A 27,351-nucleotide genomic window follows, 5' to 3' on the forward strand; every position below is an offset into this window, starting at 1 on the left:
ACTTATCACTCAGACCCATGGGGCCCTGCCTGTCCCCAGGGACAGAGCCAGTGAGGAGGAGCCCCTCTGGCCTCACCCTCCCCGCTCTGTCCTGAGCTGCCAGCCGTGCCCAGCCACTGTGACTGCAGACGTCAGCGGGGCTGGTGGGGCTGGCGCCAACCACCACCTCCAGCGTGGCGGCCCGGGCCCCAGCCTCCCTTCCCAGGCGGCCCGCCTGGAGACTCAGACAGGAGGGCCGGGCACGTGGAGGGAAGGGCTCTGCCGCCAGGCCTCCCACTTGAATGGCACACGCACCGGGCTGCCAGCTGGCAGACACTCCCGTTGGTCACAGGCAACAAGGTCACACGGGAACCTCAAAACCACCCTGGAAAACTGGGCACCAACAGTGACCCCGCAGAAAGCGGAGGGCGGCTGCGCCTGAGAGTCAGTCATGGATGCTGCCCACGGGGCCCACGGAGTAAGTCATCCGGGTGCAGCCACGCCAGGGAGCGCGGGGACAGGACGGGCCCGGCTGGTGACGGGGAGCAGGCTGAAGGCACCGGATAAAGGAAAACTACATTTCGCACATCGTGAAAATGGTCCCGAACCGCAAGAAACAGGCGCTACTCCGTTCCCATCATCTCCTGAACACCGGCCCCTGCCTGCTCCCCGCCACACAGGGCTTCCCAGGCTCGGCCCCAGGGAGCTGCGTGCGTCTGCCAGGGGTGTCCGGGCAGAACGCAGCGGGGCTCCTTAGAGAGGACGCCCAGGGCGCGTCTCCGGGGGTGAAGGCCCCGCGTCGCCCAGCAGCGAGGACAGAGCCAGGGGCCTGCGCCGTGGCCGCCACCCGCCCGCGGGCCGACACCGCGGCCGTACCTCGAGGCAGCTCTGCCGGTCCCCCGCGTGGCTGACGTAGGGCGAGTAGGAGATCATGTCAGGGCGGTCGATGTTGTAGATGGCCTTGCTCTTGGGGAGGGCAGCCAGGTCTCTGTAGTCCAGGATCTCGTCGCCCAGCCTCGCCTGCGGGAGGGAAAGGGCGGCGGCACCGTCAGACCCGAGTGAGGCAGGTGTGGAGGCGCCGAGCCTGCGCCCAGCCCCGTGAGGGTGAAGCGCCTAACGGGCCAGGAGGCCTCGTGATCACGTGGGCCTGGTCCCGACGCCGGGCCACGAGGGGCCGCCGTGGCCTGAGGGAGCGCCTTCTCGGGCCCATGCCTCTCCACGAAGGGGCAGAGGTAGCGCCAGTGGATGGTTTCAGGGGTCAGAGAGCTGCCCCGGTGTCGGGCCTGACACGGGCGGACAGCGATGCTCAGTCATGATCTAATAATTCATACAGACACTTCTGTGTGCACACAGACAACGCACAGACACATGCAAACACACAGGCATGCATATGCGTGTAAACACATTCGTGCACACACAAATGCACAGACACAGGTGCACATGTCAGAACACATGCACACATGTATACACACATGCAGACACAGCCATGTGTGCAGAAAAGCAAGTATTATAAATACGAATGCACCCACACATGTACACTTACAAACACGTACACACACTAATACGCGCACGTACATGTACACTCTTACACGCTCACACACTCATACACACATATACACATACACACACCCTCTTGAACGATAATGGATTCATAATATGTGATCCTCAGCGTGCTTCCCTAGGAACACGTTCGGAGCACGTTCCACGGTGACACGCACGGATCTGCAGGGCATTCACGCCTGCCTGACCCCACGGGTGCCCGGCACGTCATTCAGGAGGCCCTGGCGCAGGGCGTGGGGCGATGTCACTTTTACACCGTCATCCACCGCAGCTGAGAGCACCTCCTCGCGCCCTTGTCCCCACAGTCCCGGGGAGCGGTGGGGTCACTCCGCCCACGGGGAGGAGGCTCTTGTCAGCTTCCCGAGGTCTACACCAGTCCCCGCGCAGGGATGGCAGCGCCGACGCCGGCTCAGTGACGCCCCCAGGCCCCCTCCCCATAGAAAGAGCCCAACTTACATAGATGACGCGGCTGGGGGACCCCGAGGTGCTGGACGCAGGCACAGAGATGATGCTCTCGGAGGACGTCCTGGTCTCCTGGGGAAGCGGGGGGGGGGGGGGGGGAGGGGGAGGGGATGGGGACGGAAAACAGGACGTGTCAGCGAAGACGGTCCCAAGGCAGCCGTCAGTCACGTGGCCCAGAGGGCCGGCTCACGGCGGTTCTTTTCCTTGTCAGGGTGAAGCATTCTCACAGCGACAGGCAGCTCGCACAGACCACTGGAGACGATCAGACAGACCGCGGTGACACGGCTACACGCCAGCGGGTTTGTAACGCCGAGTGCGAGCTTTCATGGCGCGGAGAGGACCAATTCCAGGGGGACAGGAGCAGGCAGGGGCTCTGAGCGCCAGGGGCAAGGCCGCTCGGGGACGTTTTCCGCCCAGATTACGGGACGTGGGGCAGCGCAGGCCAGCAGCGGCTCTGCTGTCAGACTTAGGGATGGTCCCTGAACCTAAAGGCCAGTCTGGGCTCCAGGCCACAGTCCACCCTCAGGCCCCCGACTCCGCTCCACGCCTCTCTCAGCACCGGCAGCCCCTGCAGGAACCGCATTTGGTCCCGCACCCCAGCGAGGTCTCAGCAACAGCCCCTGGAGGTCACTGCTGCCGCTCTCACGCTGAGCCCTCGTCCTGGCCCGGGGCCTCCGTCACGTGTGGAACCTGCCCCCGAGTGCCCCCTGCGGTGTGAGCCCCGTCCTGCCCCTCGCCTCCCCGAGCACATCTCCTGCTTCCCTGGAAGTGACGGCGCCCGGACCGCGGTCTCCTCTGCTCCCACGGCAGGCCTGCCCCGTGTCTGCGTGGACACTCGCCTCCGGCTCCACCCGATGACCGCACCTATGTCCATCCGCCTGCAGGGCGTGGCTTGCCGCTCCCCTCACCTGGCCCAGCGTGGCCCTGCCTGGCCAGCCCCACTAGCTCTCCCTCTCGCCCGTCTAAAGGGAACCCTCTCCGCGCAGGGCCTCCCAGCCAATAGCGCGGACCCCTCTCCCCACACCCCTGCCCCCTCCCTCTCCTTTCCTAAGCAGACCCCTGTCCCCCCGATTCTGGCCGGCCCCCCTCAGCACCCACAGCCACTGCAGTGCCAGCAGCCTGGACGGGGCCTCGTTATGGCCGAGTGGTGTCCCCGACTCGCATGAGGAAGGCCTCACCCCAGTGCCCAGAGCAGGGCTGTGTTTAGAGACAGGCCTTTAAAGCCCTAATTAAGCTACGTGGGGCCTTGACTTCATGTGAGGAGTCCTTACAAGGGGAAAGTAAGCCGTAGCTCAACATGTCAAAGTTGTGGCCCGCAACAAATACTCATTGACGGTGACTCCTTTATCTCAGCCCTTCGTCTCCACGTCTCTATCGAAATAAACCTACGTTTCTATGAAAATTGAAGCTTTTGTTTTTTTGCGGCCACATACACGTAAACCTTGTTTATTTGGCCTGTGTTCGCCTGAGTTTGACATGCTTGCCCCAGCTGCATAGAGCGTCGGCCTGCAGACGGAAGGGTCCCAGATTCGGTTCTGGACAAGGGCACATGCCTGGCTTGTGGGCTCGATCCCCAGTAGGGGGCGTGCAGGAGGCAGCTGGTCCACGATTCTCTCTCATCATTGATGTCTCTCTCTCCCTCCCCCTTCCTCTCTGAAGTCAATACAAATATATTAAAAAGGAAGAGCTTAGGACACAGACACACACAGAGGGACGGCCCTGTGAGGACACGGGGAGGAAACGGCCGTTCTACACGCCAAGGAGAGGCCTTGGGAGGAGCCGCCCTGCTGCCCCGTGGTCTGGGCCTCAGGCCTCCAGGGCGGGGAAAAGGGGTGTCTGTTTAAGGCCCCTGGAGCGCTGTCAGCCCAGGACACTAACTAACACAGACCGTGGGGCCGCCCTCCCCGGCGGAGCACGCCCAGCTCCCCTACACGCAGCACGACAGCAGCGAGGACGGGACAACACCAGGGCCAGCCGTCAGGCACAAACCTGGAAGGCACAGGGGGTGGTGCCCCGGCAAACCTGCTTCTGCATCTGGAAGGGAGAGAGGGGAGAGGGCGTGATGCTTGTGGCTCACCTCTGCATGGCCCACTCGTCAGCCTGGCCCACCCCCTTCCATGGCCCTGGCATCCTCCGGGACCAAGCTTGGGGCCGCCTCCTCCGGGAGGCCTGCCCTGCTTTCCCCGGCCCCTGGACTGGGCTCTGCTTGCTGAATGGGGCGGAGTCTTGGGACTGCCTGTCCCCTCAGACCACAGGCTTCCGAAGGCTGGCGGGGGCAGGGGTCTCCCCCAAGCTCAGCCCGAACCCACAGTGCAGCCCCAGGTCCCCAGCTGCCCCCTCCCCAGATACGATGGCCACTCGGAGGCAGGTAACCCGGGGTCTGCCTTCTCGCCGTCCCTGTGGCCAGGTGGCCTGTTTTACCGTCCACCTTGATGTCCGCACACATGTCACACGTCTGAAACCCTCTGCACCTCGGTTCCTCCTCTAGGAGCCCGAAGACGCTCCCCGGGGCTCCGTGTCTGGGGAGACACGGCGTGGGGAGCTGGGCTCCGAGGTCACCTCACTTTCACCTCAGGTCCAGCGGGGCCACGGCAGGAAGCCCCGGCCAGCCCGGTGCAGCGGCAGTGGCCCTGTGCCCCTCACCCGGGAGCGTCCCGCAGGGGAGGGCCCACAGGTCCCTGGGCGCGGCCCTGGCCCGTGCGCTGGCGCTGGGTCCGCAGCAGCCCGGGGTCTGTTTGCACCCGCGATCGGAAAGGGCCGCAGCCCCCCCCCACCCCCCAACCCCACGCTCAGCCTCCTCCAGGGTCACAGGGCGCCTGGGGCACACGAGTCTCACCCACAGCGTGCGGGGGCTGACACCCGCCCGTCTCCAGGTTAAAGCTGAGGGCCGAGGCTCAGAGGGCCAGTGATTTGCCCGAGGTCACACAGCCGGGCAGAGGCACAGCTGGACTCCAAGGGCAGGAAAGGAGCCTCCCAGGGCCCAGGGCCCAGGCCCGGCGCAGAGGGGCCGTTGGTGAAAGACGGCTGAGCACACCCAGGACGGGCAGGTAGCTCTCCTACGGCCACCACGTCACTGGCGCCACCCTGACCGGGGCCGGCTTCAGGAGTTCACGAGGCCATGGCTGCTGCCTCCTCTTCAGGGGCCGCCGCCCTCTGGCCCACCCCGCACCCTGAGCTGGCGGGGCTGGCGGGGCCATGGTCATTAACTGGCTCTCTCTTCCTGTCTCCCAGGCGAGAGCGGCCAGCTGGCCGGAGAACTGTCCCGGGCACCCGTCCCCGGGGGGAACCAGCTGACCCACCCCGTCCGCCTGGCCGCCCAGGCCCCGGACACTACCCTCATTTCCTGGGCGAGACAGAGAGGCTCTGAGGGCTGGGGAGGGGGGACGAGGGACAAGCAGGGCATGGCTGGGCCTGGATCCCGTCCCGGGGCACCGAGGGGCAGGCACCAGCGCCAGGGCACAGCGCCCAGGGGCAGCCGCTGTCTGGCTGCAGCCTCCCCCCCCCCCCAAATGTTCCCAAAGCGTCTTGGGAACAGCCCAGGAAGCCACGGATGTGCAGCCCCGGGCGTGACCCCTCCCTCCCTGTCCCTCTGGACTGCAGAGCCTCCGTCCGCCGGGCCCCGGCCACGGTCTGCATGGGTGGCCTCCAGCGGAGAGCAGAGGCCGGCGCTGGGCTCCCTCAGGCCAGGGGCCAGCTCAGCAGCCGCGTCCAGAACCCAGAGCCGCTGTGGCCGCCCTGGCTGTCCCTGTGTGGCCTCCATCCCCTTCCCACCCCTGGTCGGTCTCCCCGTGCACACGCCGTGCACGCGTGGGGTCTGGAGGCCTCTCGGCGTGGGGTCCCTTTGGCAGGCCTGGGCTTGGCCTCCGGAATGGAGGTGTCCACGGACAAAGGTCAGGCCCTGGAGGTCACCGCAGGGTCAAGGACTGTGGCGCTGGGAGGTGGGCGTGCTGCCTGGCTCATCGCTGAGGCCGGCGGCCCAGGCGCAGTGTGTGGGGTAATCAGCCATGTGAGAGGGTGACGAACAGCCGCCGTGTGCGGCCACAGACGACGGCCTGGCCGTGCATGTGACACGGTGACCGTCAGTCCTGTCGCCGCGGGAGGCCAGGCAGCGTCCCCACAGGCTCAGGGCCTAACTCCCAACCCTGCGGCTGCTGCGTCGTGTGGCCACAGGGACTCTGCAGACGGACTGAGGGGCCTGGGGGTTGGGGGGCTGTCCTAGATTCTCGGGGCCCAGGGTGACCACAGGGCCCCTGTGAGGCGAGGGGGTGACGGGCAGCGGTGTGGTCCCTCAAGACACAGGAAGGACAGGAATGGGCTCTCCTCGGAGCCCGGTTACACTCTGACCCGGCACCATGGGCCATGTACCTGTGGCTTCCCGGTCTCGCATGTGGGGGATTGGTCACAGGAAACCAACACGTCACATGTCTGCCCATGGCCTCTGTGTCCTGGAGCTGAGGGACGGCTGCCCCCTTCCTTCCTCCCAAAAGTCCCGCACTGGGCTTGGGCCTGGCAGTGGGGTCAGGGCCCCGGGCGGTGGGGTCAGGGCTCCGGGCAGTGGGGTCAGGGCTCCGGGCAGTGGGGCCAGGCCCCAGGCAGTGGGGTCAGGGCTCTGGGCAGTGGGGTCAGGCCCTGGGCGGTGGGGTCAGGGCCCCGGGCGGTGGGGTCAGGGCTCCGGGCAGTGGGGTCAGGGCTCTGGGCAGTGGAGTCAGGCCCCGGGCAGTGGGGTCAGGCCCCGGGCGGTGGGGTCAGGGCCCCGGGCGGTGGGGTCAGGGCCCCGGGAGGTGGGGTCAGGCCCCGGGCAGTGGGGTCAGGGCCTGGCCGCGGGGAGGTGGCAGAGAGGAGGAGGAAGGAGGTGGGGGGGAGTGGGGGCTGCTCTTGTGCTAAACCCCAGGGCCTGCCATTCTAGTGACCATTCTGGGAATTGAGCCAAAATGGCGGTGACCACTTGGGGACCCGCTAACTTCAAAGTTGTCCCCAAATCTTTGCTGCCATCGGCATCCCCTGAGCAGATGAGGAGGTCAGAGGCAGGGCAGGGAGCCCCGGGAGCTACCTTGCATCAACCCCAGAACGCCCTGTGTACACCTGACACCCCCCCGCACGTCCTGTCCACGCCCCTCAGCCCGTGGACGCTGCCGGCGGCCCCTCCACCGCAGGACAGTCCCACCCGAGCGGAGACGCAGCGGGAGCAATCGGGAATCGCACCAACCTTGCTCTTGTCCTCAGTCCTGGCTGCTTGCCGGCAGGCCGGGTGCCAGATGGAGGAGCCTGGGGACAGAGTCCGGGGTTAGTGCCACTGCCCCGAGGGGGACCCGGGGGGCTCACACACGGAGGGATGTCCACTCGGCCACCCCCTCCAGGGGGCCCTGGGCACGCCCTGTGCTGGGCCTGACAGCAGGTGGCAGCCCTGCCCCAGGGGACGCACAGCCCAGGCCGGGGACGTGACACGGCAGACACACCAGGAGCTCCCGGCTCCCACGGGCTCATCTCTAGGCCACGGGCCGGGTGCACGAGCTGCCACGTCTCCCAGGTCCGCGGGGGCTCCCCGCCGTGGCGTTGGTAAGGCCTTGAGGCCTGTGGGCCATTCCCCTCTTCGCCCCACCAGCCAGGCCAGGGGCCCGCTTCCTCGAATGCTCAGGACCCGGGGACGGGGGACACGCCCTTCCTTTTCATCTTGGTCAACCCAGTGGGCAAACAGGAACATCGACTCGTTATTTTACCCGATGACCATGCGCGTCACACCCCGGCAGGTGTTTCCTGGGAAGAGGCTGTGCTGGGAAGCTGCCCAGAGGAAGGGGTGGTTGGGGGGAGCCCTGCTCCTCAGAGCTTCACTGCACGAGTCACCTGGCAGCTTATACCTGCGAGGAGCCCCGCTCCGGGCAGACCAGGCAGAGGGTCTGGGGGTCCAGGCAGGGTGGGTGGGGCCCTGGGGTCCGTGGCTTGGAGCTCGAAAACCTTGGCCTGGTCACACCTCATCTAACTCATGGGAGACAGGAGACCCGAGGCGGGAGCAGGTGGGCCTGGGGAGTCACGCAGGCATCAGTTCACACGTGGGCGCCGGCCTCAGCCAGGGCCAGGAAGAGTCTCTTTGTTCCTGACAGGCCTCCGTGTGCGAGCTCGTGTCCCCACGCTGCTGTCCTGCCCACAGGGCTTGGCGGCAGGGGGGACTGAAAGCACTGATCACGGTCAGGGCGGGCACCTCGGGGCGGGCACCCCTCCCGCCAGACGGCCCAGCCCTGCTGTAGGGGCGCAAAGGACCTCTTTCACAGGCTCTGCAGCGGGGACTCGAGGAACAAGAGGGGATGTCGGGGACGCGGCCATCCTGGCTGACATCACCCCGAGAGGCTCGGCCTAGGCAAGGGAGGCCTGTGTGGCACACTGGCCCAGATGTCACCACATGATGCCATTACACAGCCCGTCTGCGGGGCAGTGTGCGGCCCTGCCCCTGCCTGGCCCCACCCGGCCCTGCCCGGCGGCCCCAACGCTGGGGACAGAGAGATCATTGAAAAAAGAACTTGTGGCTAAAGAGACGGGTCTCACCCGGCCTCGGTGGCTCAGTGGTTGAGCACTGAACCACGAACCAGGAGGTCACAGTTCAATTCCCGGTCAGGGCACATGCCCAGGTTGCGGGCTCGATCCCCAGTGGGGGGTGTGCAGGAGGCAGCCGATCCATGATTCTCTCTCATCACTGATGCTTCTAACTCTCTCCCCCTCAACCTTCCTCTGAAAGCAATAAAAATATATTTTAAAGAGATGGGTCTCGATACTGACCATCCTCCCCGAGGCCTCTCAGGAGGGTCCCAGCAGCATCCTGCTCCCCCACCCCCGCCCCAGGCAGACTAGGGCCCCTGGGCTCTGCCTCCCAGCACCGCCCGCTGTCCTGCAAGCCCCTCAGGAAAGCCTGCTTGGGCCCTGTCCCTGCTCCCCGCTGCATCGTGGGCCCCCTAACTAGCGGAGAACACACGTGACCCCGTCCACACGCAGCCCGTGGGAGGGGCCTGGGAGATGCTGGTCCCTTGCCCCGGGTGCGCACGCTTACCTTGGAGGTACATCTCCTCGCCCTCGGCGAACATCCGGCCGCACCGGACGCAGAGCGCGCACAGCGGGTGGTAGTGCTTCTCGCCCGCCTGTGGGGACAGAGCGAGGGGTCCTGCGGGGGTGCAGCCGGTGCCTGGGGACGCGAGCGGGCTTGCTGCCGGGCAGGGAGTCCACAGAGCCCGATCGGGGAGTGCCGGGCACTGCGTGTGCCAGCCGGCTCTGCCCTGCCCGCTGGGAACCATGTCTGGGCACAGAGGCCTGGCCACGCCGCTGGCTCAGCAGCTCCCGGCCTGGCTCAGCAGTCGAAGGGCAGGCCCCCCCTCCAACCCCCGAGGCAGAGGGCCAGCCAGTCACCTCCGCACCTGGGGGCCCAGGAGGAGGAGGAACGGGGAGGGGCAAAGCTGGCATTATTTCCGGGGGAGGGGACTGGGAGCTGAGGGGAGAATGATTAGTAACTTTCTTAGTTACTCGATTTTCTCACTTAGCGTTTATGACTTATGATTCTTAAAACCCAATAAATTAGGTTAAATGTTAGTACTGAAATAACCTAAACAAATTACAGTCACTGGTTTGGCTTAGTTCTACATGGTGCCAAAAAACAAACAAAATAAAACCCAAATCACCCCCAAAATACTGTGTTCAAAATATCGCCTTACTTTATAGGGAGTATTTCTTACCCCTACAGTAAAGAGGGGTGGCGGGGGGGTGGCGCCTGCAGCCTGTGGCTGAGAGTGGATGTTGGCCCTGGCCGGTGTGGCTCAGTGGATAGAGCATCGGCCCGTGGACCAAAGGGTCCCGGGTTCAATTCCTGGTCAAGGGCACGTACCTCAGTTGCAAGTTCCCCAGCCCCGGCCGGGGCAGGAGGCAACCAATCGATGTGTCTCTCTCACATCGACGTTTCTCTCCCTCTCTCTCCTGCTCCTCCCTCCCTTCCACTCGCTCTAGAAACCAATGGAAAACATGTCCTCAGGTGAGGATTCAAAACAAAAAGTGGATGCTGGCCCCGTGGTTCACTCTTTCCTGAAAAGGGAGGAATCCACTGCCTCTCCCTGGGTCAGAACCACTTTCCTAGCGAGCGAGTGACGGGGTGAACTCATCACAAGCCTCTCGCTTCTCCGCCCCGCCCCCCCGCTGTCGGCGGGGACCAGGCCCCAGTGACCCCGCGTGTGGCGAGACGAACCCAGGCGGGCCTGGAGCAGTCCGACACTAGGGAGGGGGTTCCCTCTTTACAAAACTCAAGCTGCTTAGAGTCGGGCGGTGGCTGCCCGGGGGTGCTGGGGGCCCCGGTGTCGGGGTGCTCGCACACTCTTGTCCGAGGGCCGGTTACACGGTGCCCAGTTTGTGAACACGTTTCAAGCTGCGCGTCGGTGCGTGCGCCGCTGGGGGTGACACACGCCGTGAAGTGTGCCTCCACGTGGCCCACTGTGCGAGCTAAACGTATCAACGCTCAGAGGGAAGCACGGGGTCCCTCTGCACGGCCCCCTGGGGCAGTGGATTCCCGGGCAGGACACCAAAGGCGTGAGCAGCAGCACTGTACCAGGGAAGTGGGAAGACGACTTAGACAGGAGGAAACATCTGCCATCACAGACCTGAGCGGGCTCGGCACCCAGAATGCGCAGAGAATCCCCCAGCCCGGGAACAAGGTGGCCACAGCCCTGCTGAACACGGCAAAGGGCTCAGACATTTCCAAAGAGGACGGCCACGTGGCCACGAAGCCACTGGCCGTGCCAACATCGGGGTCACGACGGAGATGTAACCCAAACCCCAGGGAGGCGCCCGTGCACGGCCCCAGGCGATGCTAGAACAGAACAAACTGGAGAACAGCCCGTGCTGCAAGCCCTGTGCATCCTGGGAAGGTCCCCGAAAAACTATAGAATTACCACGTGACCCAGCAGCGCCCCTCCCAGGGACGGAAGACAAACGAAGAGGCAGAACAAGCGAAATGAAGATGTAGGTACACACGGCCCTCGCATAGTTCACAGCGGCTCAACCCAGTGCCCATCGGCGGGTGAGCAGATAAACGGATGACCAGGCGGGAGTGGGCTGGGCGGGCCCCTCTCGCACGGGGTCCCCTGCAAGGCAGGCGGGGACCCTCACCGCCTTCTCAGGAAGGCAGCCCCCAGCCCGCCGGGACCCCGTGGGTGTCCAGGAAGGACCTGTAAGGTGAGTGGTGGGTTGAGGGAGAGGAAGGAAGGGAGGCGGGAAGGCGCTAGGATAGAGGGAGGAGGGTGGGGAGGAAGGGTTAAAGGGAGGGAGGGAGGCAGGAAGGGAGGGAGGAACTGGTGGGTCCCAGAGGAAACTTGCCTTCTCGTTGCCATGGGGACAGCTAGGCTGCTGACACAGGTAGGGCTCAGACAGCAGCACCCCATCCTTGCCACCGCCCCCCCAACCTGCACAGGGAAGCCTTGCAGCTAATTCTACCGAGAATAAAATCGAGAGTGAAGTGGGCGTGCAGTAGGGTGACAGCAGGGTCTGAGCCGGGCCTCCCCCTCACTCAGCACGTCCTCCCCCTCACCCAGCACGTCCTCCCCCTCACCCAGCACGTCCACCCCCTCACCCAGAACTTCCTCCCCCTCACCCAGCTGGTCCAGAGGGTCTGCCTGCACTGCTGTCCTGGCAACTCCCCAGGCACCTCCCAGCTCTCTCCCTGGGCGACTCCATCCCAGGAGCCCAGCGCTGTCGCGGGGGCTGCTCCAGGCACCCACCTCTGCCTCCAGGTACCTCGGTCCCTCCCAGGCCCCCAGCCATCGGCATCTCCCAGGCCCTATAGGACCCACAAGGTCCTCCCCCTGCATCCAGCATGGAGCAGGCCCATCGGGACAGACACCCGACTTGCAGGACCCGGGAAACTGGGTACAGGATGCCTCGTATTTGGGAGACTGAGGCGGGGGAGGAAGCGCCCACTGCCGCCCGATGCACACTGCACGGCTAGTGGCGCTGCTGGTGCCAGCACGAAGGTGGCACTCTGCCGGGCATGCAGACCAGGTGCGGGGCAGGCCGTAGGCTCCTGCTGGCAGCGAGGACAGGGCCTGGCTGCTCTCCCGCTCTGGCTCTGGGTGACCAGCATCTTGGGGGCAAACGGGAGGCAGGGGGTGACAGGTGCCTGGGGGGCCTCACACCTGGCTGATCTGCCCCTGCTCCCTGCAAGCCCCCCACCTGCAGCCCCGCACGGTGCCTTTGTCGTCCCCACCAGCCCTCGGGGCACCTGGCCGGGCTGCCTACCTGCCGGGGTCCTGGCACCACAGCCCAGTCCGATCAGCCGACCCCACGGCTCCTCTCCAGGGCCTGTTCCCAGAACCGGCCTGGACGGGCAGAGTGGCCGCGAGGATGGCCGCCCGCCTCACCCTGCAGCCAGGGGTCCGGATCCTTCCCCTTCTCTTTCAGGTCCCCCACCTGCCACCCGCTGCCCAGGAGCCACTGCCCGCACTGCCGGGCCCGGCACGCTCCGGCGGGCTCAGGTGGAGCCACCGTGGCGGCTGCTCCCCGCTGCGGCTGCCAAGTGGCTCATCTCCCCCCAGGTTCTCTCTGCCGCCCGCGCTGCCGCCTCTCCTCCAGGAGGGAGCTCCGAGCTCGCAGAGCCCACGACGCAGCCAGCCCGGCTCCGGCTGAGAAAACAAGGGCACCAATCTTCCCGGAGGCCCTCAGCCTCCCGCAGGCCGGGAGCAAAGCCCAGCCGGCGCCTCCCAGCCGCAGAGGCAATGGCGGCGCGGACACCGCACCCCACGCTGTGCTCGGCTGCAGTCAAACACGGGACGCTCACTCTGCAGAAGGGTCCCCTTCCCTTGCCTCCAGGCCCACCAGGGAGGCCTGCTGGTTGCCGCCCCCCACCCCGCCCCCGATCAGGTACCCCTGGCCAGCACTGAGCTGGGGACAGCTCCCAGGCCCTGTCCCTGTGTCCCTGAGGACATTTCCGGAGCCTCCCATGGGGCCAGAAGGCAAGGCAGGCAGCGGGGCTGGGACAGGTCGGCCCCGCCCCGGGTGCAGGGGCAGGGCCCACGGTTGTCAGGAAGCCGCTAGGGTCACACACCTGAGCACCAACAGGCACATCGGGTGTCAGGGCGTTCATTTCTCTGTTACAAGATCTGTATATGGCACCGCGTGCCCACCACCCAGTCACATCTCTCCGTCACCAGATATTAGGACGTGCTCTTTTCACAGGGGGGACGTCGTGAGGCTGCCGTGAGGCTGCCGCCTGGATCTAGAAGCACACAGGCAGCCCCAGGGGACCTGGCCTGCAAGTGCGCTGTGACCTGGCCTGCCAGGCGACCAGACCCTCTGCTCCTCCCCCAGGACACAGCCCTGCCTCCTGAGCTCGCTTTCAATCCTCCAGGCCTCAGACTCCGCACCTAGGTCCAAGGGCTAGACCAGGGTCTCTGTTCTTCACACCTCTCCAGCTCGAGCAGCTCGTAAAGGGTACAGGAGAGAGGCCCTGGAGTGCTTCCTGGAGGAGGTGGCTCGCTCCCAGGAGTCCCCAGGCAGAGCGGGGAGGACGAGGTGGCAAAGGCTCTGGTACAGATTCTTGCACAAACACACAGCACTGTGGGTCACCTGGAGGCCCCCCGATCCTCACAGGCGGGCAGCCCAGCGCCCATGGGGCGGGCCTTACCTCCAGCACGTGCCCCGTGATGTACTTCTCGCAGCCGTCGCAGCGGATGCCGAACTTGGCGTGGTAGTCGGCCTCGCAGTAGGGCAGCCCGTCCCTGCAACGAGCCAGGCAGTCAGGATGGGCGGGGTCATCCCAGCACCCCAACGCCCACAACCCTCGCCTGTGAGAGGGGCTGTGGCAGAGGGACAAGCACACTTCCTCCTCCTCCAAGTGACAGGACTACCCTCCACGCTCCGCAGGCGGGAGCACGGCCTCCGCCATCACCGGCCCCACGAGGAACCACGAAGATGGTCCCATTTCATGGATGGAGAAACTGAGGTGCACAGAGCTGGGGCCACCTGCCCAGCGGCAGAGTAAGGGGCGGTGGCGCCCCCAGAGGTTGACAGCGGGCCTATTCTGCGCCAGGCGCTGGTGGTGGCCGTGGGATTAGTGACGAATGACACCATTTGGGGCACTGCTCCTGGGTATGTGGGCAGCCGGGGGCAGGTTGGTAAACACGGAGCCCCCACTGAGGGAGCCGTAAGAAAAAGGAGCCGAGTGCGGCTCATGGACGGGAGATCACGCAGGCACCGCGCTGGGCCCAGCATCTGCCCAACCGGGAGCTCTTTTTTTTTTTTAATTTCAGAGAGGAAAAGGGGGAGAGCGAGAGAGAAACACCAACGATGAAGAGAATCATGGACCGGCTGCCTCCTGCACGCCCCACACTGGGGATCGAGCCTGCAATCCAGGCGTGTGCCCTGACCGGGAATCAAACCATGACCTCCTGGTTCATAGGTCGACGCTCAACCACTGAGCTGCGCCGGCCGCTGGGAGCTCATTTAAAAGTGACTGCAGTTACTATGATGATCAACCTCCTCTAGTCACGGGGTGCCTGTGGGAGGGGCAGGGCGGGGCCTGCTGGGGGTCGGCCCGGGGCTGCAGGGGCACCTCTGCCTGCACAGCCTCCCCGAGGGTGAAGCCTTGGCCACAGGACAGGGAGGGAGAAATGGGGCCCGCGGGGCCACTTTCAAACGCCGCCGACCTCAGGGCCCGGCGACTCCCCACGGACGGGCGGATGTGCAGCAAACCCCAGAGGTTCAAAGATGACGTCTCCATGGCAACACCAAGGCGCCCTCCTCCTCAGTTCTGGGACAGTCTGGAGGCTGCTAAGTCACAGCGCAGTGTGGGCCGCTGCGGTCTCGGGGGCTGGGCGGCTCGTTCATTCTCACACTCTGTCCGCCAGGCCCCGAGTCACCCTCCCTTCACCTCGACAGGAGCCGCAGGTGGCGAGGGGCCGGGCACAGGGGGCTTCTGAAAACGCTTTATCCTGAGATAAGTGTAGAGGCACATGCAGGTGAAAGAAAGAAAACAGACCAGCAAGACCTCCTGCAGAATCAGAGGATGAGGCCACCAGGGAAGTGACGTGGGTCCACCTCCTGTGCACGTGTGTGTGCATGTGCCAGTGTACGTGTGTGCCAGCACGTGTGTGTGCATGTGCCAGTGTACGTGTGCGCCAGCACGTGTGTGTGCATGTGCCAGTGCATGTGTGTGCCAGCATGTGTGTGTGCATGTGCCAGTGTACGTGTGCGCCAGCACGTGTGTGTGCATGTGCCAGTGTACGTGTGTGCCAGCACGTGTGTGTGCATGTGCCAGTGTACGTGTGTGCCAGCACGTGTGTGTGCATGTGCCAGTGTACGTGTGTGCCAGCACGTGTGTGTGCATGTGCCAGTGCACGTGTGCGCCAGCATGTGTGTGCGCATGTGCCAGTGCATGTGTGCGCCAGCATGTGTGTGCATGTGCCAGTGAATGTGTGTGCCAACATGGGTGTGCATGTGCCAACATGTGTGCACATGTGCGCATGTGCCAGTGCATGCGCCAGTACGTGTGTATGTGTGTGCATGTGCGTGCCAGCACGTGTGTGCATGTGCCAGTATATGTGTGTGCCAGCATGTGTGTGCACATGTGCAGGTATGTGCACGTGCCGGCATATGTGCATGTGCCGGTATGTGTGCATGTGTGTGCACGTGTCAGTGTATGTGCCAGCACGCGTGTGCATGTGCCAGTGTGTGTGCGTGCCAGCACATGTGTGCGCATGTGCATGTGTCTGCATGTGCCAGTGCATGTGTGTGTGCATGTACCAGCATGTGTGCATGTGTGTGTGCTAGTGTATGTGTGTACCAGCATGTGCATGTCTGTGCATGTGCCCGTATATGTGTGCCAGCATGTGCATGTGTGTGCATGTGCCAGCATGTGTGTGCACCAGCATGTGCATGTGTGTGCGCATGCCAGCATGCATGTGTGTTGCATCCTGTGCCGTTTTATCACAGGACTTCTTTTAACATGATCAGTTCCTGTGATGCTCTATCCCAGTGATGGCGAACCTTTTGAGCTCGGCGTGTCAGCATTTTGAAAAACCCTAACTTAACCCTGGTGCCGTGTCACATATAGAAATTGTTTGATATTTGCAACCATAGTAAAACAAAGATTTATATTGTTGATATTTATTTTATATATTTAAATGCCATTTAACAAAGAAAAATCAACCAAAAAAATGATTTCGCGTGTCACCTCTGACACGTGTGTCATAGGTTCGCCATCACTGCCCTATCCCTCGGGGCTTCAGAACTAGCGGAGGCTCCAGGAGAGCTGCGCAGAGAGCCCCTGGCTGCGCGCTCTGAGCCCGAGACCGGGCGCTGCACCCTCACTCCCTCCTGCGCCGGGGACTCGCCCGTCTGTCCCCTGAGCTCTGGATTAAATGCACACCCTCGGCAAACCAGGTGCCTGTGCAGGGCCACGGTCTCCCAGCAGCTCCCTCCCCCGAAACCAGCCATCGGCCTCCTGAGTGCACGCGGGGAGCACCGTGTGGCCCGCTGCGGAGCTGCCCTGTGCGGCCGGTGCTGGCGAGGTCTCAGCACTGTCATGTCGTGACAACCGAGGCTGCTCAGCCCTGGCCCCTCACGCGGGGCTGGCGGCCGACAGCACTCTGCATTGTGCAGGAGAGCCAGTGCGGCGAGGGGCGGGTTCCCGGGGAGGGCGACCCAGGGATGGGCGCGGGAGGCGTGTGACAGTCAAAGACAGGAGCGCAGCATCTGCTCCATCCGCAAAACGAATGGCGGTGGAGTCTGCAGACCCCGCTAGGGAAGCCAGGCTGCGCCGTGTGGGGACAGACACGCAGTCCCAGCCCGGGTTCCTGTCTAACCGTGGAGACGGGAGGGATGAGCGCGGTGGGAGGCAGGGGACAGACGGAGGCCGGCCCCGGGGCTCCGTTCCGACGCCCGCTGCTCACTTGCTGATGTACTCGGCGCTCAGCTCCTTGCCGCAGGCCTTGCACCTAAAGCAGCCCAGGTGCCAGTGCCTGTCCAGAGCCACCAGGGACTGGCCGCTTTGGATTTCTGTGCCGCAGCCCCCACAACCTGGGAGGAAGAGGAGAACACAGACGTCATCGCTGGGGCCCAGAGGAGGGGGAGCCTCGCCGCTGGGTCTCGGGACACCCCTACAGCAGTCAGAGTGCCCAGGGAGCAGAGAGAGGGGACAGTCCGGCTGCTGTGCTTAGGGGACCCTGCTACAGGGCAGGGGGGCAATCACGTAGAAAACAAATCACAAAGCTTGTTCCCATGTGGCGGAGCTGACTGCATGCACTGAGCCGTGGCTGGGTGCTGACTGCATGCACTGGACTGTGCTGCACATGCTGACTGCATGCACTGGACCGCGCTGCACATGCTGACTGCATGCACTGGGCCATGGCTGTATGCTGACTGCATGCACTGGGCCATGGCTGTATGCTGACTGCATGCACTGGGCCATGGCTGTATGCTGACTGCATGCACTGGGCTGTGGCTGGGTGCTGACTGCATGCACTGGACCGCGCTGCACATGCTGACTGCATGCACTGGGCCGTGGCTGGGTGCTGACTGCATGCACTGGGCCGTGGCTGGGTGCTGACTGCATGCACTGGGCCATGGTTGCACATGCTGACTGCATACTGGGCCATGGTTGCACATGCTGACTGCATGCATTGGGCCATGGCTGGGTGCTGACTGCATGCACTGGGCCATGGCTGGGTGCTGACTGCATGCACTGGGCCATGGCTGTATGCTGACTGCATGCACTGGGCCGTGGCTGTATGCTGACTGCATGCACTGGGCCATGGTTGCACATGCTGACTGCATGCACTGGGCCATGGCTGGGTGCTGACTGCATGCACTGGGCCATGGTTGCACATGCTGACTGCATGCACTGGGCTGCTGGGAGCCGGTCCATCCTTGCTGTTTCAAGGGACCTGGCATATATAGCATACTGTTCTTAATATGTTTGCTCACCTTCTTGGCACTATGTGTTTTAACCAAGGTCACCTCTCTGAGAAAGGTGGTTTCCCCAGGTAGGGATTTTCCCCTGAAGTTAGGGAGGGAATAAAACCCCTTAACTAAGTGCCAGGTGGGTAATTAATCACTTTAACTACGAACAATCATGCTTAAGCTACATAATCTTTACTCCCTGGAATGGAGATAAGAAACGCCCTAACCTTTGGAATAGAGATTGATAGGATTGGAATCAACTGGTATAAATACAGATGTAACAAGGCAACAGGACACAGAACCTAGACACAGAACCTACACAGAACCTAGAGACAGAAGAACTTCACTGGAGAGAACATGGCAAAAGATCCTGGACAGAAACTGGCCACAGAACCTAGAGACAGAACCTAGCGAGAGAACCTGGCTGAAGAACCTAGAGACAGAACCTGGCTACAGAACCTGGATAGAACATGGCAAGAGAACCTGACTAGAACCTGGTGACTGAACCTGGCTGGAGAACCTAGTGAGGGAACATGGCTACAGAACCTGGCTGGAAAACCTGGGAAACATGGCTGGAGAACCTAGCAGGAGAACCTAGCAAGAGAACATGGACACAGAACCTGGCTGGAGATCCTAACCAGAACTTCGCTGGAGATCCTGACCAGAACTTGGCTAGAGATCCTGGCTAGGCTGCTGATCAACTGAACGCTGTCTCTGGGTCATTCCTTCTTCGCCGACTCCGTCCACACCTTTGGGGACCCCTGGACCTGCTGGGGCTGGACCCCAGAACTGGGCCATGGTTGCACATGCTGACTGCATGCACTGGATCATGGCTGCACATGTTAACTGCATGCACTGGGCTGTGGCTGAGTGCTAACTGCATGCACTGGGCTGTGGCTGAGTGCTGACTGCATGCACTGGGCCATGGCTGAGTGCTAACTGCATGCACTGGGCTGTGGCTGAGTGCTGACTGCATGCACTGGGCCATGGCTGCACATGCTGACTGCATGCACTGGGCCATGGCTGCACATGTTAACTGCATGCACTGGGCCATGGCTGCACATGCTGACTGCATGCACTGGGCCGGGAGCTGGGGAGAGAGGCCTGCCTGCCAGGCGTGGAGCATCTGGGCCTGGGCAGTAGGTGCACCCTCCAGCCAGAGCCAGGACAGTCCCAGGGCTGCTGGCAAGCTCTGGCTTCTCCACATTACCACACCGCTCAAACCACATGCAACTTTGGGAAACGACTTTAAGACAGACTCGAGCTCCAAGATCCAGCGCCTGAGGGTAGGGGCTTTCCTCCACTCGCTGCCCAGGCTGGGGGACCAAGTGGAATGAATGTGTGCGCAGTGAATGAATGGGAACCACATGGGCAAGGGCCTGGCTCCAGAAATCAGTAGGAACCCCCGCTCTGTCCCAGGCCATGTGGCCCTGGTGCTGGGACACCACAGCGACCTCACACACAGGGTGGGCTCCAAACACGCCACCTCTGCAGCGGGATCCTGGCAGCAGCAGGGCCCGGAACGCGGGGCCCCCGCCCAGTCCCCACATCCCTCTTGGTCCCGAAGAGTCAGCCGCGCTGGAAGAGGCCAGCACCTGCCTGCGCCTGCCCCGCTCTCACTCTGCCCCACACCCACAGGCCAGCTGGCGTTCCTGCTTTTATAGGAACAACCTCCCGCTTCTGCATGCCAGAGGCACGTATTGAGCACCTACTACATACACACCCGGGCCTGGCTCCTGCGATGTGCAGCCCTGACCACAGGAGCCCAGAGTGCAATGCTCTTTTAAGGGCTCTCCCAAGGGGCTTCTAGATGGCCTGGACTTAACGGTGGGGAGCTGAGTGAGCTGGAGGCAGAGAATGAGAAGTAGGCCAGGGGGGCTTCCTGGAGGAGGTAGGCCAGAGCTGGGCCAAATGCCAGCAGGGAGGTGGGTGAAAAGCAGGAGTGGCACACAGGGCAGCGGGCACAGCCTGTGCAAAGTTTTGGTGGCACGAACGTACCAGAGATTTCTATCCCGGTTCCCTTCCTTATGATCCCCCGCCTCTGGTCAGTGCCAGCCGCCCCCCTCCCCGCCCTCAGCGCCCACTCACTCCAGAGGCCCTGGGACAGGTGCGTGCTGCCACCCGCGGACTTGGGCAGGGAACACTTCTGGCACATGCATTCCTTCCCGTTGAAGGTCACTCGGTCCCCGGGCGGGAAGGGCAACCTGAAACAAGAGAAGGAATGACCAGCCAGGACCCCAGACACACACCATCGCCTCCCCCAGGGACCTCCCAGGCCGAGGACGCCAGGCCCCTCCACCCAGTGCTGCCCTGTCCCTGACACCTGAGCCTCCGTGCCCTCATCCGCACCAGCAGGCAGAGTGCCGGCGAACCCCGAGGAGCGGACGTGTGGGGTCACACGCTAACTGTGTGTCTGCGGCAGACTGCTTTCCACGGAGGCTGCACCCCTCTGCGTTCCCACCAGGAGTGTCTGCGAGTTCCTTCTGCTCCACACCCTCACCGACGCGCCACACTCTCCATCTGTTTCAGCCATTCTGGTGGCTCCATGACGGTATTTCATCATAATTCCCAGTTGCCTCCCCCGGCGACTGGCGATGCTCAGCTCATCCCAGGTGTCCGGGGGCCACTCACATACATTTTTTGTGGACTACAGGTTAAACCCGTCTGCCCACTTTTTAATGGGGCTTTCTTTTTTTTGTTTTCTAATGCTGACTTGCAGAAGTTCTTTATGTATTTTGGACACCAGTGCTTCATGACATATACAGTATCTACCAGCCGGTGGCTTGCTTTTGCCTCTTCTCGGTGTCTTTTGACATTTTTCTTCAGCTTGAAAATTTTCCTTTAACTTTGTTGCAGGTGCGGGATTCTGGCAACAAATTCTCCTAGCTTTAGTGTGTCTATGAAAGTCTTCATTTTTTGACTGACTGCTTTACTGACCCTTTTATTCGTGTACACTCTTAACAGTCACATCCCATTCAAAGGTTGTTAGAGTATTCAACGTTGTGTGACGATCCCCACAATCAATTTGAGGACATTTTTTATCACCACCCCCCCCCCCCAAAAAAGAACGCCATACCCTTAACCGGTCTTGCCTTCATTTTTTAAGTTTTATTTCTTTTGATAGACTTTTTCAGCTCTTTAAAGATGCTGTTCTATTGTCTTCTGGTGCACATAGTTTCAGATGAGAAGTCCGCAGTCATTCGTTTACTAGAGGCCTGGTGCATGAAATTTGGGCACGGATAGGGTCCCTCAGCCTGGCCAGCAACCAGGGCTAATCAGGGCCTTCCTGCTGCCGGCCGGGGCCTCCCTTCCCCAGCTGCCCACTGCCGGCTGGGGCCTTCCTTTGTTCCATGCTGCCCCCTGGTGGTAAGCACACGTCATAGCAAGTGACAGAACTCCCGGTCTCCCAGTCGAACTCCCATGGGGACACTTTGCATATTAGCCTTTTATATAGAGAGATGCCACTGTACATAATGTGGTGGTGTTTTGTTTTTTTCTTGCTGCTTCTAAGATTTTCTTCTTATTACTGTTTCTCAGAAATTTGATTGTGTTAGAGTTGGCAGGTTTTTGTTGTGTTTACTCTGCATGGGGTTCAATGAGATTCTTGGAACCATGAGTTTATAGTTTTCATCAAATTTGGACATTTTCCAACCTTCATTTCTTCTAATTTTTTTCAGTCTTCCCTCATCTCCTGAGTCTCCCCCTCCCAACCTAGAGGGACAGACAGATAGATCTATATCCACAGACCACCCGGTCTCTCTTCACATTTTCAGTCTTTTTTTTTTTTTTTGGTCTCTTTGCTTTAGATCAATAGTTTCTATAGTTATGTCAAGTTCACCAATCTTTTCCTCAGCAAAACCTCCTGCTCATTCCTTCCTTCCAGGGAATCTCTCCTTTCAGAAACTGTCATTTTCACTTCTAGAAGCTCCGCGTGGTTTCTTTCAGCATCTCCTGCGACTCTTACTTATGCGACGCTTTCCTTTACACGCCGACTCACGACAGGTGTCCCAGAGTCCCTGCCTGTGCGCTCCGTTCGCCGTTGCTCTCCTTCCTGGGCCCCGGTCACGGCTGGTCTCTCTCCGGCTTCCTGGTGCTTTGGTTTCCTCTTATGAACGGTGGCCTTTGACGGAAGTTGAACGTTGTCAATTTCACGTGGCCGAGGCGGGACTTCCTTTCCTTCCTCCGGGGAGCGTTGGACTTTGCTTTGGCGGCGGTCACCTGGTTTGCGCATCAGCCTGACCTTTGAGGTTTTTTTCCCCTGCACTTTGTCGGCTCCATCTCACCGGTAAGGCGTGGATGGCCCTTTTGGTGTCCTTGCTGCGTGCCTGGGTATTCAGCAAGGACTGTCCGCCTGGCCAGGACCTACGGCCTCCAGGCCTGGGGTCTGCTTCGCTTACAGCAACCTGGTCATTCTCTGCCTCACCCTGTGAAATGCCCTCCATTCCATGAGGACTCGACGGCCCCTCCACAGCTCCCGGAGCTCTTGTCCAGCGCAGCTCTCTCCCGCTGCATGCTGCTCGGTCTCTCGGGGCACCGTCTCCCAGCTCAGCGAGAACGCCCTGCCCAGTGGCCCCTCCTGGGACCGGGCAGCAGGCCAGGCCGGTCACAGGGCTCCATTCCTTTGCCCTCCTTCTCTCAGTCCTCAGCCGCCTGGGCCCCGACATCTGCAAACAGGTGTTTTGTGTCTTTTGTCCCGTTTTCTCGTTGTTTACAGTGGATGGTGGGTCCAGGCCCAGCAGGACGCAGCTGTCGGCTATTATCCTCAACACGGCAGATGACCCAGAGGTGGTCTTTCAGCCACTGTGATGACGTCAGCCCTGGCCTCCAAGCAACTCGCCCAGAAGTCAGACACTGAGACAGCCCTGGGGGACACTGGCCCTCGCGTGCTGGGTAACACACAGGGACGCCTTAGAAACGGTCCCCGCCATTGTTCCGCCCTCTCCGCATCCCCGACAAAGCTCCCGCTTCTGCCCGGTGCACCTGCCGTGACACAGACAACGGCTTTGGGAAAACGCTCAAAAGCCTCCCGTTAAACTGGGTGTGATGAGGCAGCGAGGAGGGCAGAATAGCTCGCTTTGTTTTGTTTTTCCAGAGAGAGGCAGGGAGAAGGGGAGAAAGAGAGAAACATCCATGATGAGAGAATCATGGATTGGCTGCCTCCTGCACGCCCACACTGGGGATCAACCCGGGCCTGTGCCCTGACTGGGAATTGAACTGTGACCTCCTGGTTCTCGACACTCAACCACTGAGCCACGCTGGTCAGGCAACACAGGTTTTCATTCTTTGTTTTCCAGAAATGAGACATTCCCCTGGGAGCCGTGTGTCGGTGGCGGTGGAGGGAGGGAGGGAGGGAGGCGGTCTCCCTGCTGCTGAGGGTAGGGACCTGGGTCTGCCCCCTGCATCTGTCACTGTACCCCACGCAGTGGCAGTGCCGGGCAGCCCGGCCAGAGGGGAATCAGCCCGGCCCTGCCCACATGGGGCTCACATCAGGCTGCTCCAGGGACACGTTGCCAGAGAGGTTTGGCCAAGGAGAGCATCAGGACAGGATGCAATGGGGGTGGGGGGGCTGCTCCCGGTGGGAGAGGCTCTGGGAGGCACCTCCCTGCAGAGCCCTGGGGGTGTCTGCTGATGCACGTCCAGGTTCCCAGGCCGGGCCCGCGGGGCACGTGGAAAAGCCCGGCTGGATGAATGACGGGGAGCGGACTGTGGAGGCCCAGCCGGGCTGAGGAGTGTGGAGACCCAGGGGCAGTGTGGATAGCGCAGGAGAGGGGAGGGGACCCAGCATGGAGACCATGGCGGGACTCCTGAGCGGGACGGTGACCGGGTGGGTTCTGGAGAGGGAGGAATCCTGGAAGCTGCCCATGCTGGGGGCTCACGCGCCTGGTGGTTGGGTGTGGTGTGACGGGGGTGAGAGGCAGGGAGTGCAGGGGGACATATGCCTGGTGGTGGGTGTGGTGTCACGGGGGTGAGAGGCAGGGAGTGCAGGGGGACATACGCCTGGTGGTTGGGTGTGGTGTCACGGGACTGAGAGGCAGGGAGTGCAGGGGGACATATGCCTGGTGGTTGGGTGTGGTGTCACGGGGGTGAGAGGCAGGGAGTGCAGGGGGACATATGCCTGGTGGTTGGGTGTGGTGTCACGGGGGTGAGAGGCAGGGAGTGCAGGGGGACATATGCCTGGTGTTGGGTGGTGGTGTCACGGGGGTGAGAGGCAGGGAGTGCAGGGGGACATACGCCTGGTGGTTGGGTGTGGTGTCACGGGACTGAGAGGCAGGGAGTGCAGGGGGACATATGCCTGGTGATGGGTGTGGTGTCACGGGGGTGAGAGGCAGGGGGACATGCCAGGCAGCCAAGGAGCAGCAGAGGCTGGGCAGGAGGGGCTGAAGCAGGTGCCAATATGGGAGATGGAATGTGTGGGGGACGCGGACAGGAGAGGAGCTGGCCATGGGGGCCGCAGGGGTCAGAGACAGAGCAACCTTCCCAGAAGCCAAAGGAGGCCACGTGCCAGCAGCCTCAGTGGCCCGGCCTCTGCACCCCCAGGAAAGACGGCTGGGTCCTGGGCGACGGGCAGGGGAGGAGGCCGCAGGGTCAGGGCTGGTGAGGCTGTGCTCTGTGTGCGGCCGCCCAGTGTCCACCTGCCGTCCCTGGCTGGGTCCTGCCTCCCTCAGTAGCTATGCCCCACTGGGAGGCAGGGAGGGAGCCCGGGCGGCCCCGGGGTGGGCACAGGGGCCCAGGGCGGGCGCAGGGGCCCGGGGTGGGCACAGGGGCCCAGGGCGGGCGCAGGGGCCCGGGGTGGGTGCAGGGGCCCGGGGTGGGTGCAGGGGCCCAGGGCGGGCGCAGGGGCCCAGGGCGGGCGCAGGGGCCCGGGGTGGGCGCAGGGGCCCGGGGCAGGCGCAGGGGCCCAGGGTGGGTGCAGGGGCCCGGGGTGGGCGCAGCGGCCCGGGGCCACACTCACCGGCAGACGGCACACACGAAGCAGTCGGGGTGGTAGGTCCTGCCCAGCGCCGACACCACCTCGCCCTCGATGAAGCGGTCGCAGCTGAAGCAGCGGGTGCCGTACAGCCGCTGGTAGTCCCGCGTGCAGATGTGCTCGCCCTGGCGCACGAAGAAGCCGCCCTCGGCCAGGTCGCAGCCGCACACTGGGGAGAGCGCGAGGCCAGCGTCAGGGGTACCCTCTCCCCCAGGCGGGCCCCCCAGGGCACTGTGAGCTCCTGACCCTCCCCACTCCTCCCACCTGCGGACAAGGCCAGGCCCCGCAGGAGGGAACCGGGACATCTGACCTTGAACCCTCCGTCCCTTGGCCCCCAACACACACCTGCTGGCCCAGGGAGCGGAGGGGCTGGGGGACTCTGCTGGGTGGAGACCGGGACCCCTGAGTCTTCACCTGCACACACCCCTCCCGCCCCAGGGGCATGTGGGAGCCAGGCAGGGTTTCAGAGGGAGCACTGGCCGGACCCCCCTCTCTGCTGGAGGCCCCAGCTCCCCCTAAGGCCCCGGGCAGCCCCAGCACCTCGGCCAGGCCAGTCCTCACAGGCCAGTCCTCTCGAGGCGTGAAAAACCCGGTGGCCCTCATATGGTTGTGAATCGACACCTTGGAGTTTTCACTAAAATATTGACTGACGGCGGGTTCCCAGCACTGGCGTCTTTGTGGGTTTTGTTTGTTTTTAATCGTCACCCCAGGATACTTTCCCATTGATTTTTAGGGAGAGTGGAAGAGAGAGGGAAAGATGAGAGAAACACTGATGTGAGAGAAACACGCCGATCGGTTGCCGCCTGCACACCCCTGACCAGGGACCTAGCCTGCAACCCGGGCATGAGCCCCGGCCTGGAACCAAACCCGGGACCCTTCGCTCCGCAGGCCAAACTGAGCAGAACGGCCAGGGCCCGACTGGCATCCCTGGACTTGAGCACATCCGGTGGGAGGTAGATGCCAGGGCGAGACCACTGCCAGCCGCTCACAGCCCGCCTCCGGCTCCCACACAGCGGGCTCTCCCCGCGCCCTTCCTACGGGAGAGCTGCACGCACGCAGGCACTTGACACTGAAGGTGCCGGCCACTCCCCGCGCCCCTTTGGGCGTCGGCAGGGACGCTGGTCTCCTGGGAGCCCCCGTGGTCGCGAGGCTCTGGGCATCATTGAGGCTCGGGGCTGGGTTACCCTGATGACAATTAGCACAGAGCCATCAGGACAGCATGTGGCACACATCCTGGCGTTAAATGCCTGGAGCGCAGCGCTGGACGGTCAGGCGGTGGTGATGGGAGAGCTGGGTCTCATCCAGGGAGCCCCACTCCTGACCGGGGCCTCGCGGGGAGCCGGGGACAAGGCCAGCCACCTCCCTCCACCACAGACGACTTCCCAGGGAGGCCACGTGCCTCGAGCACCGGGGAGGCTGGAGCATGGAAGCTGATTCCACAGAGTCTCCGTCTGGTCAGCCGTTCCCTCGGCTCACGCTCCATCAGTGCCCCCCGCCCCCCGTGTGGGCCCCCCAGCCCAGCCCAGCCCTTCACCACAGGGTGGGGGGCCCCTCCTGTGTTTCCCTGCCCCCTCCTGGGCGCTAGGGCTGCACGTGCCGTGGGCTGGGCCAGTCGCGAGGGCCTCGGACGGTCCCTCCCTCTTCTCCGGGGGGGGGTGGGGGGCAGCGCCTTGCACAGGCCAGGCGCAGGCTGAGCGCTGAGGGCCCGGCGCGGGAGCCGCTGGAATTGGGTCCCGGCTCCACCGTGTGCCACGCTGTGTGCCCCTGGGCAAGCTCTTGACCTCTCTGGGCCTCTGCAGAGGTGAACGTGCAGCACAGAGGGGCTGGGGCGACGTGAGTGCTGTCGGGGGACCTGCCAGGCCGGCTGTGCTGATGTCGCTCACCCAGAGCCCAGATCTGAATCCTGCTCACACCCCCGAGAGTGGGACCCTTTGTTGAGTCTCGCATCACGACAGAGGCCAGCAGATGTGCCCCCTCGGGAGGAACAGGCTCTCCGGGACTCCCAGGAGATCTATGGCCTTTTTCTGCACCGCCCCACCCCCCACCCCCCACCACCAATAGGCCCTGGACCCCGGCCTCTGCATCCAGCTGTTTTCCTATTCTTCCCAAGGGCGTGGTGGCCAGACCGCCCCCTGGAGAGCAAAGTGTGTAATGAATGGACCTCGTGCCCCATGGAAACGTGAGTCTCCGCCACGGCAGTGCCAGGGCAGGGACCGAGGCCGCCTTCGCCTTCGTCACCCCTGCCCAGGGCAGCTGCCACTTCCTCCCGGTCACGTGGCTGCCGATCGAACCTCGGCTGCTGTGCGCACCGAGGTTGGTACGGACAGGCCTGCTAGAAGCCCAAGTTCAGGGATAATTGGGAAAACCCTCATTAAGATCATTGCTAGTACATTCTCTCTTCCGTGCCTCACAGGGGTCGCGGAGCAGCGGGCGAGCCTGCGTGTCAGCCCGTGGCACTCGCTGGCATT

General features: G+C 63.0%; 1 protein-coding gene across 19 annotated transcripts in view; it reads right to left on the reverse strand.

Annotated features, from left to right (window-relative positions):
- Positions 1-27,351, reverse strand: part of ABLIM2 (actin binding LIM protein family member 2) — a 102,428-nt gene that overhangs the window by 42,610 nt on the left and 32,467 nt on the right. For 11 of the 19 annotated variants that reach the window (XR_009450097.1, XR_009450102.1, XR_009450096.1 and 8 more), the window contains exons 3-11: positions 24,869-25,052; positions 20,005-20,120; positions 16,908-17,034; positions 13,643-13,736; positions 9,038-9,125; positions 7,208-7,266; positions 3,991-4,035; positions 1,996-2,073; positions 856-999 (exon numbers count right to left, since the gene is read on the reverse strand). Coding sequence is in view for 2 of the 19 variants with exons in the window: in XM_059676582.1 (XP_059532565.1) it covers positions 856-999; positions 1,996-2,073; positions 3,991-4,035; positions 7,208-7,266; positions 9,038-9,125; positions 13,643-13,736; positions 16,908-17,034; positions 20,005-20,120; positions 24,869-25,052 (935 nt within the window). In the remaining 17 variants the exon portion in view is untranslated. The remainder of the gene's footprint in view (positions 1-855; positions 1,000-1,995; positions 2,074-3,990; positions 4,036-7,207; positions 7,267-9,037; positions 9,126-13,642; positions 13,737-16,907; positions 17,035-20,004; positions 20,121-24,868; positions 25,053-27,351) is intronic. The other 8 variants (XR_009450101.1, XR_009450100.1, XR_009450104.1 and 5 more) reach the window with 3 other exon arrangements.

This window comes from Myotis daubentonii, chromosome 1, assembly GCF_963259705.1.
Source record: "Myotis daubentonii chromosome 1, mMyoDau2.1, whole genome shotgun sequence".
Lineage (NCBI taxonomy): Eukaryota > Metazoa > Chordata > Mammalia > Chiroptera > Vespertilionidae > Myotis > Myotis daubentonii.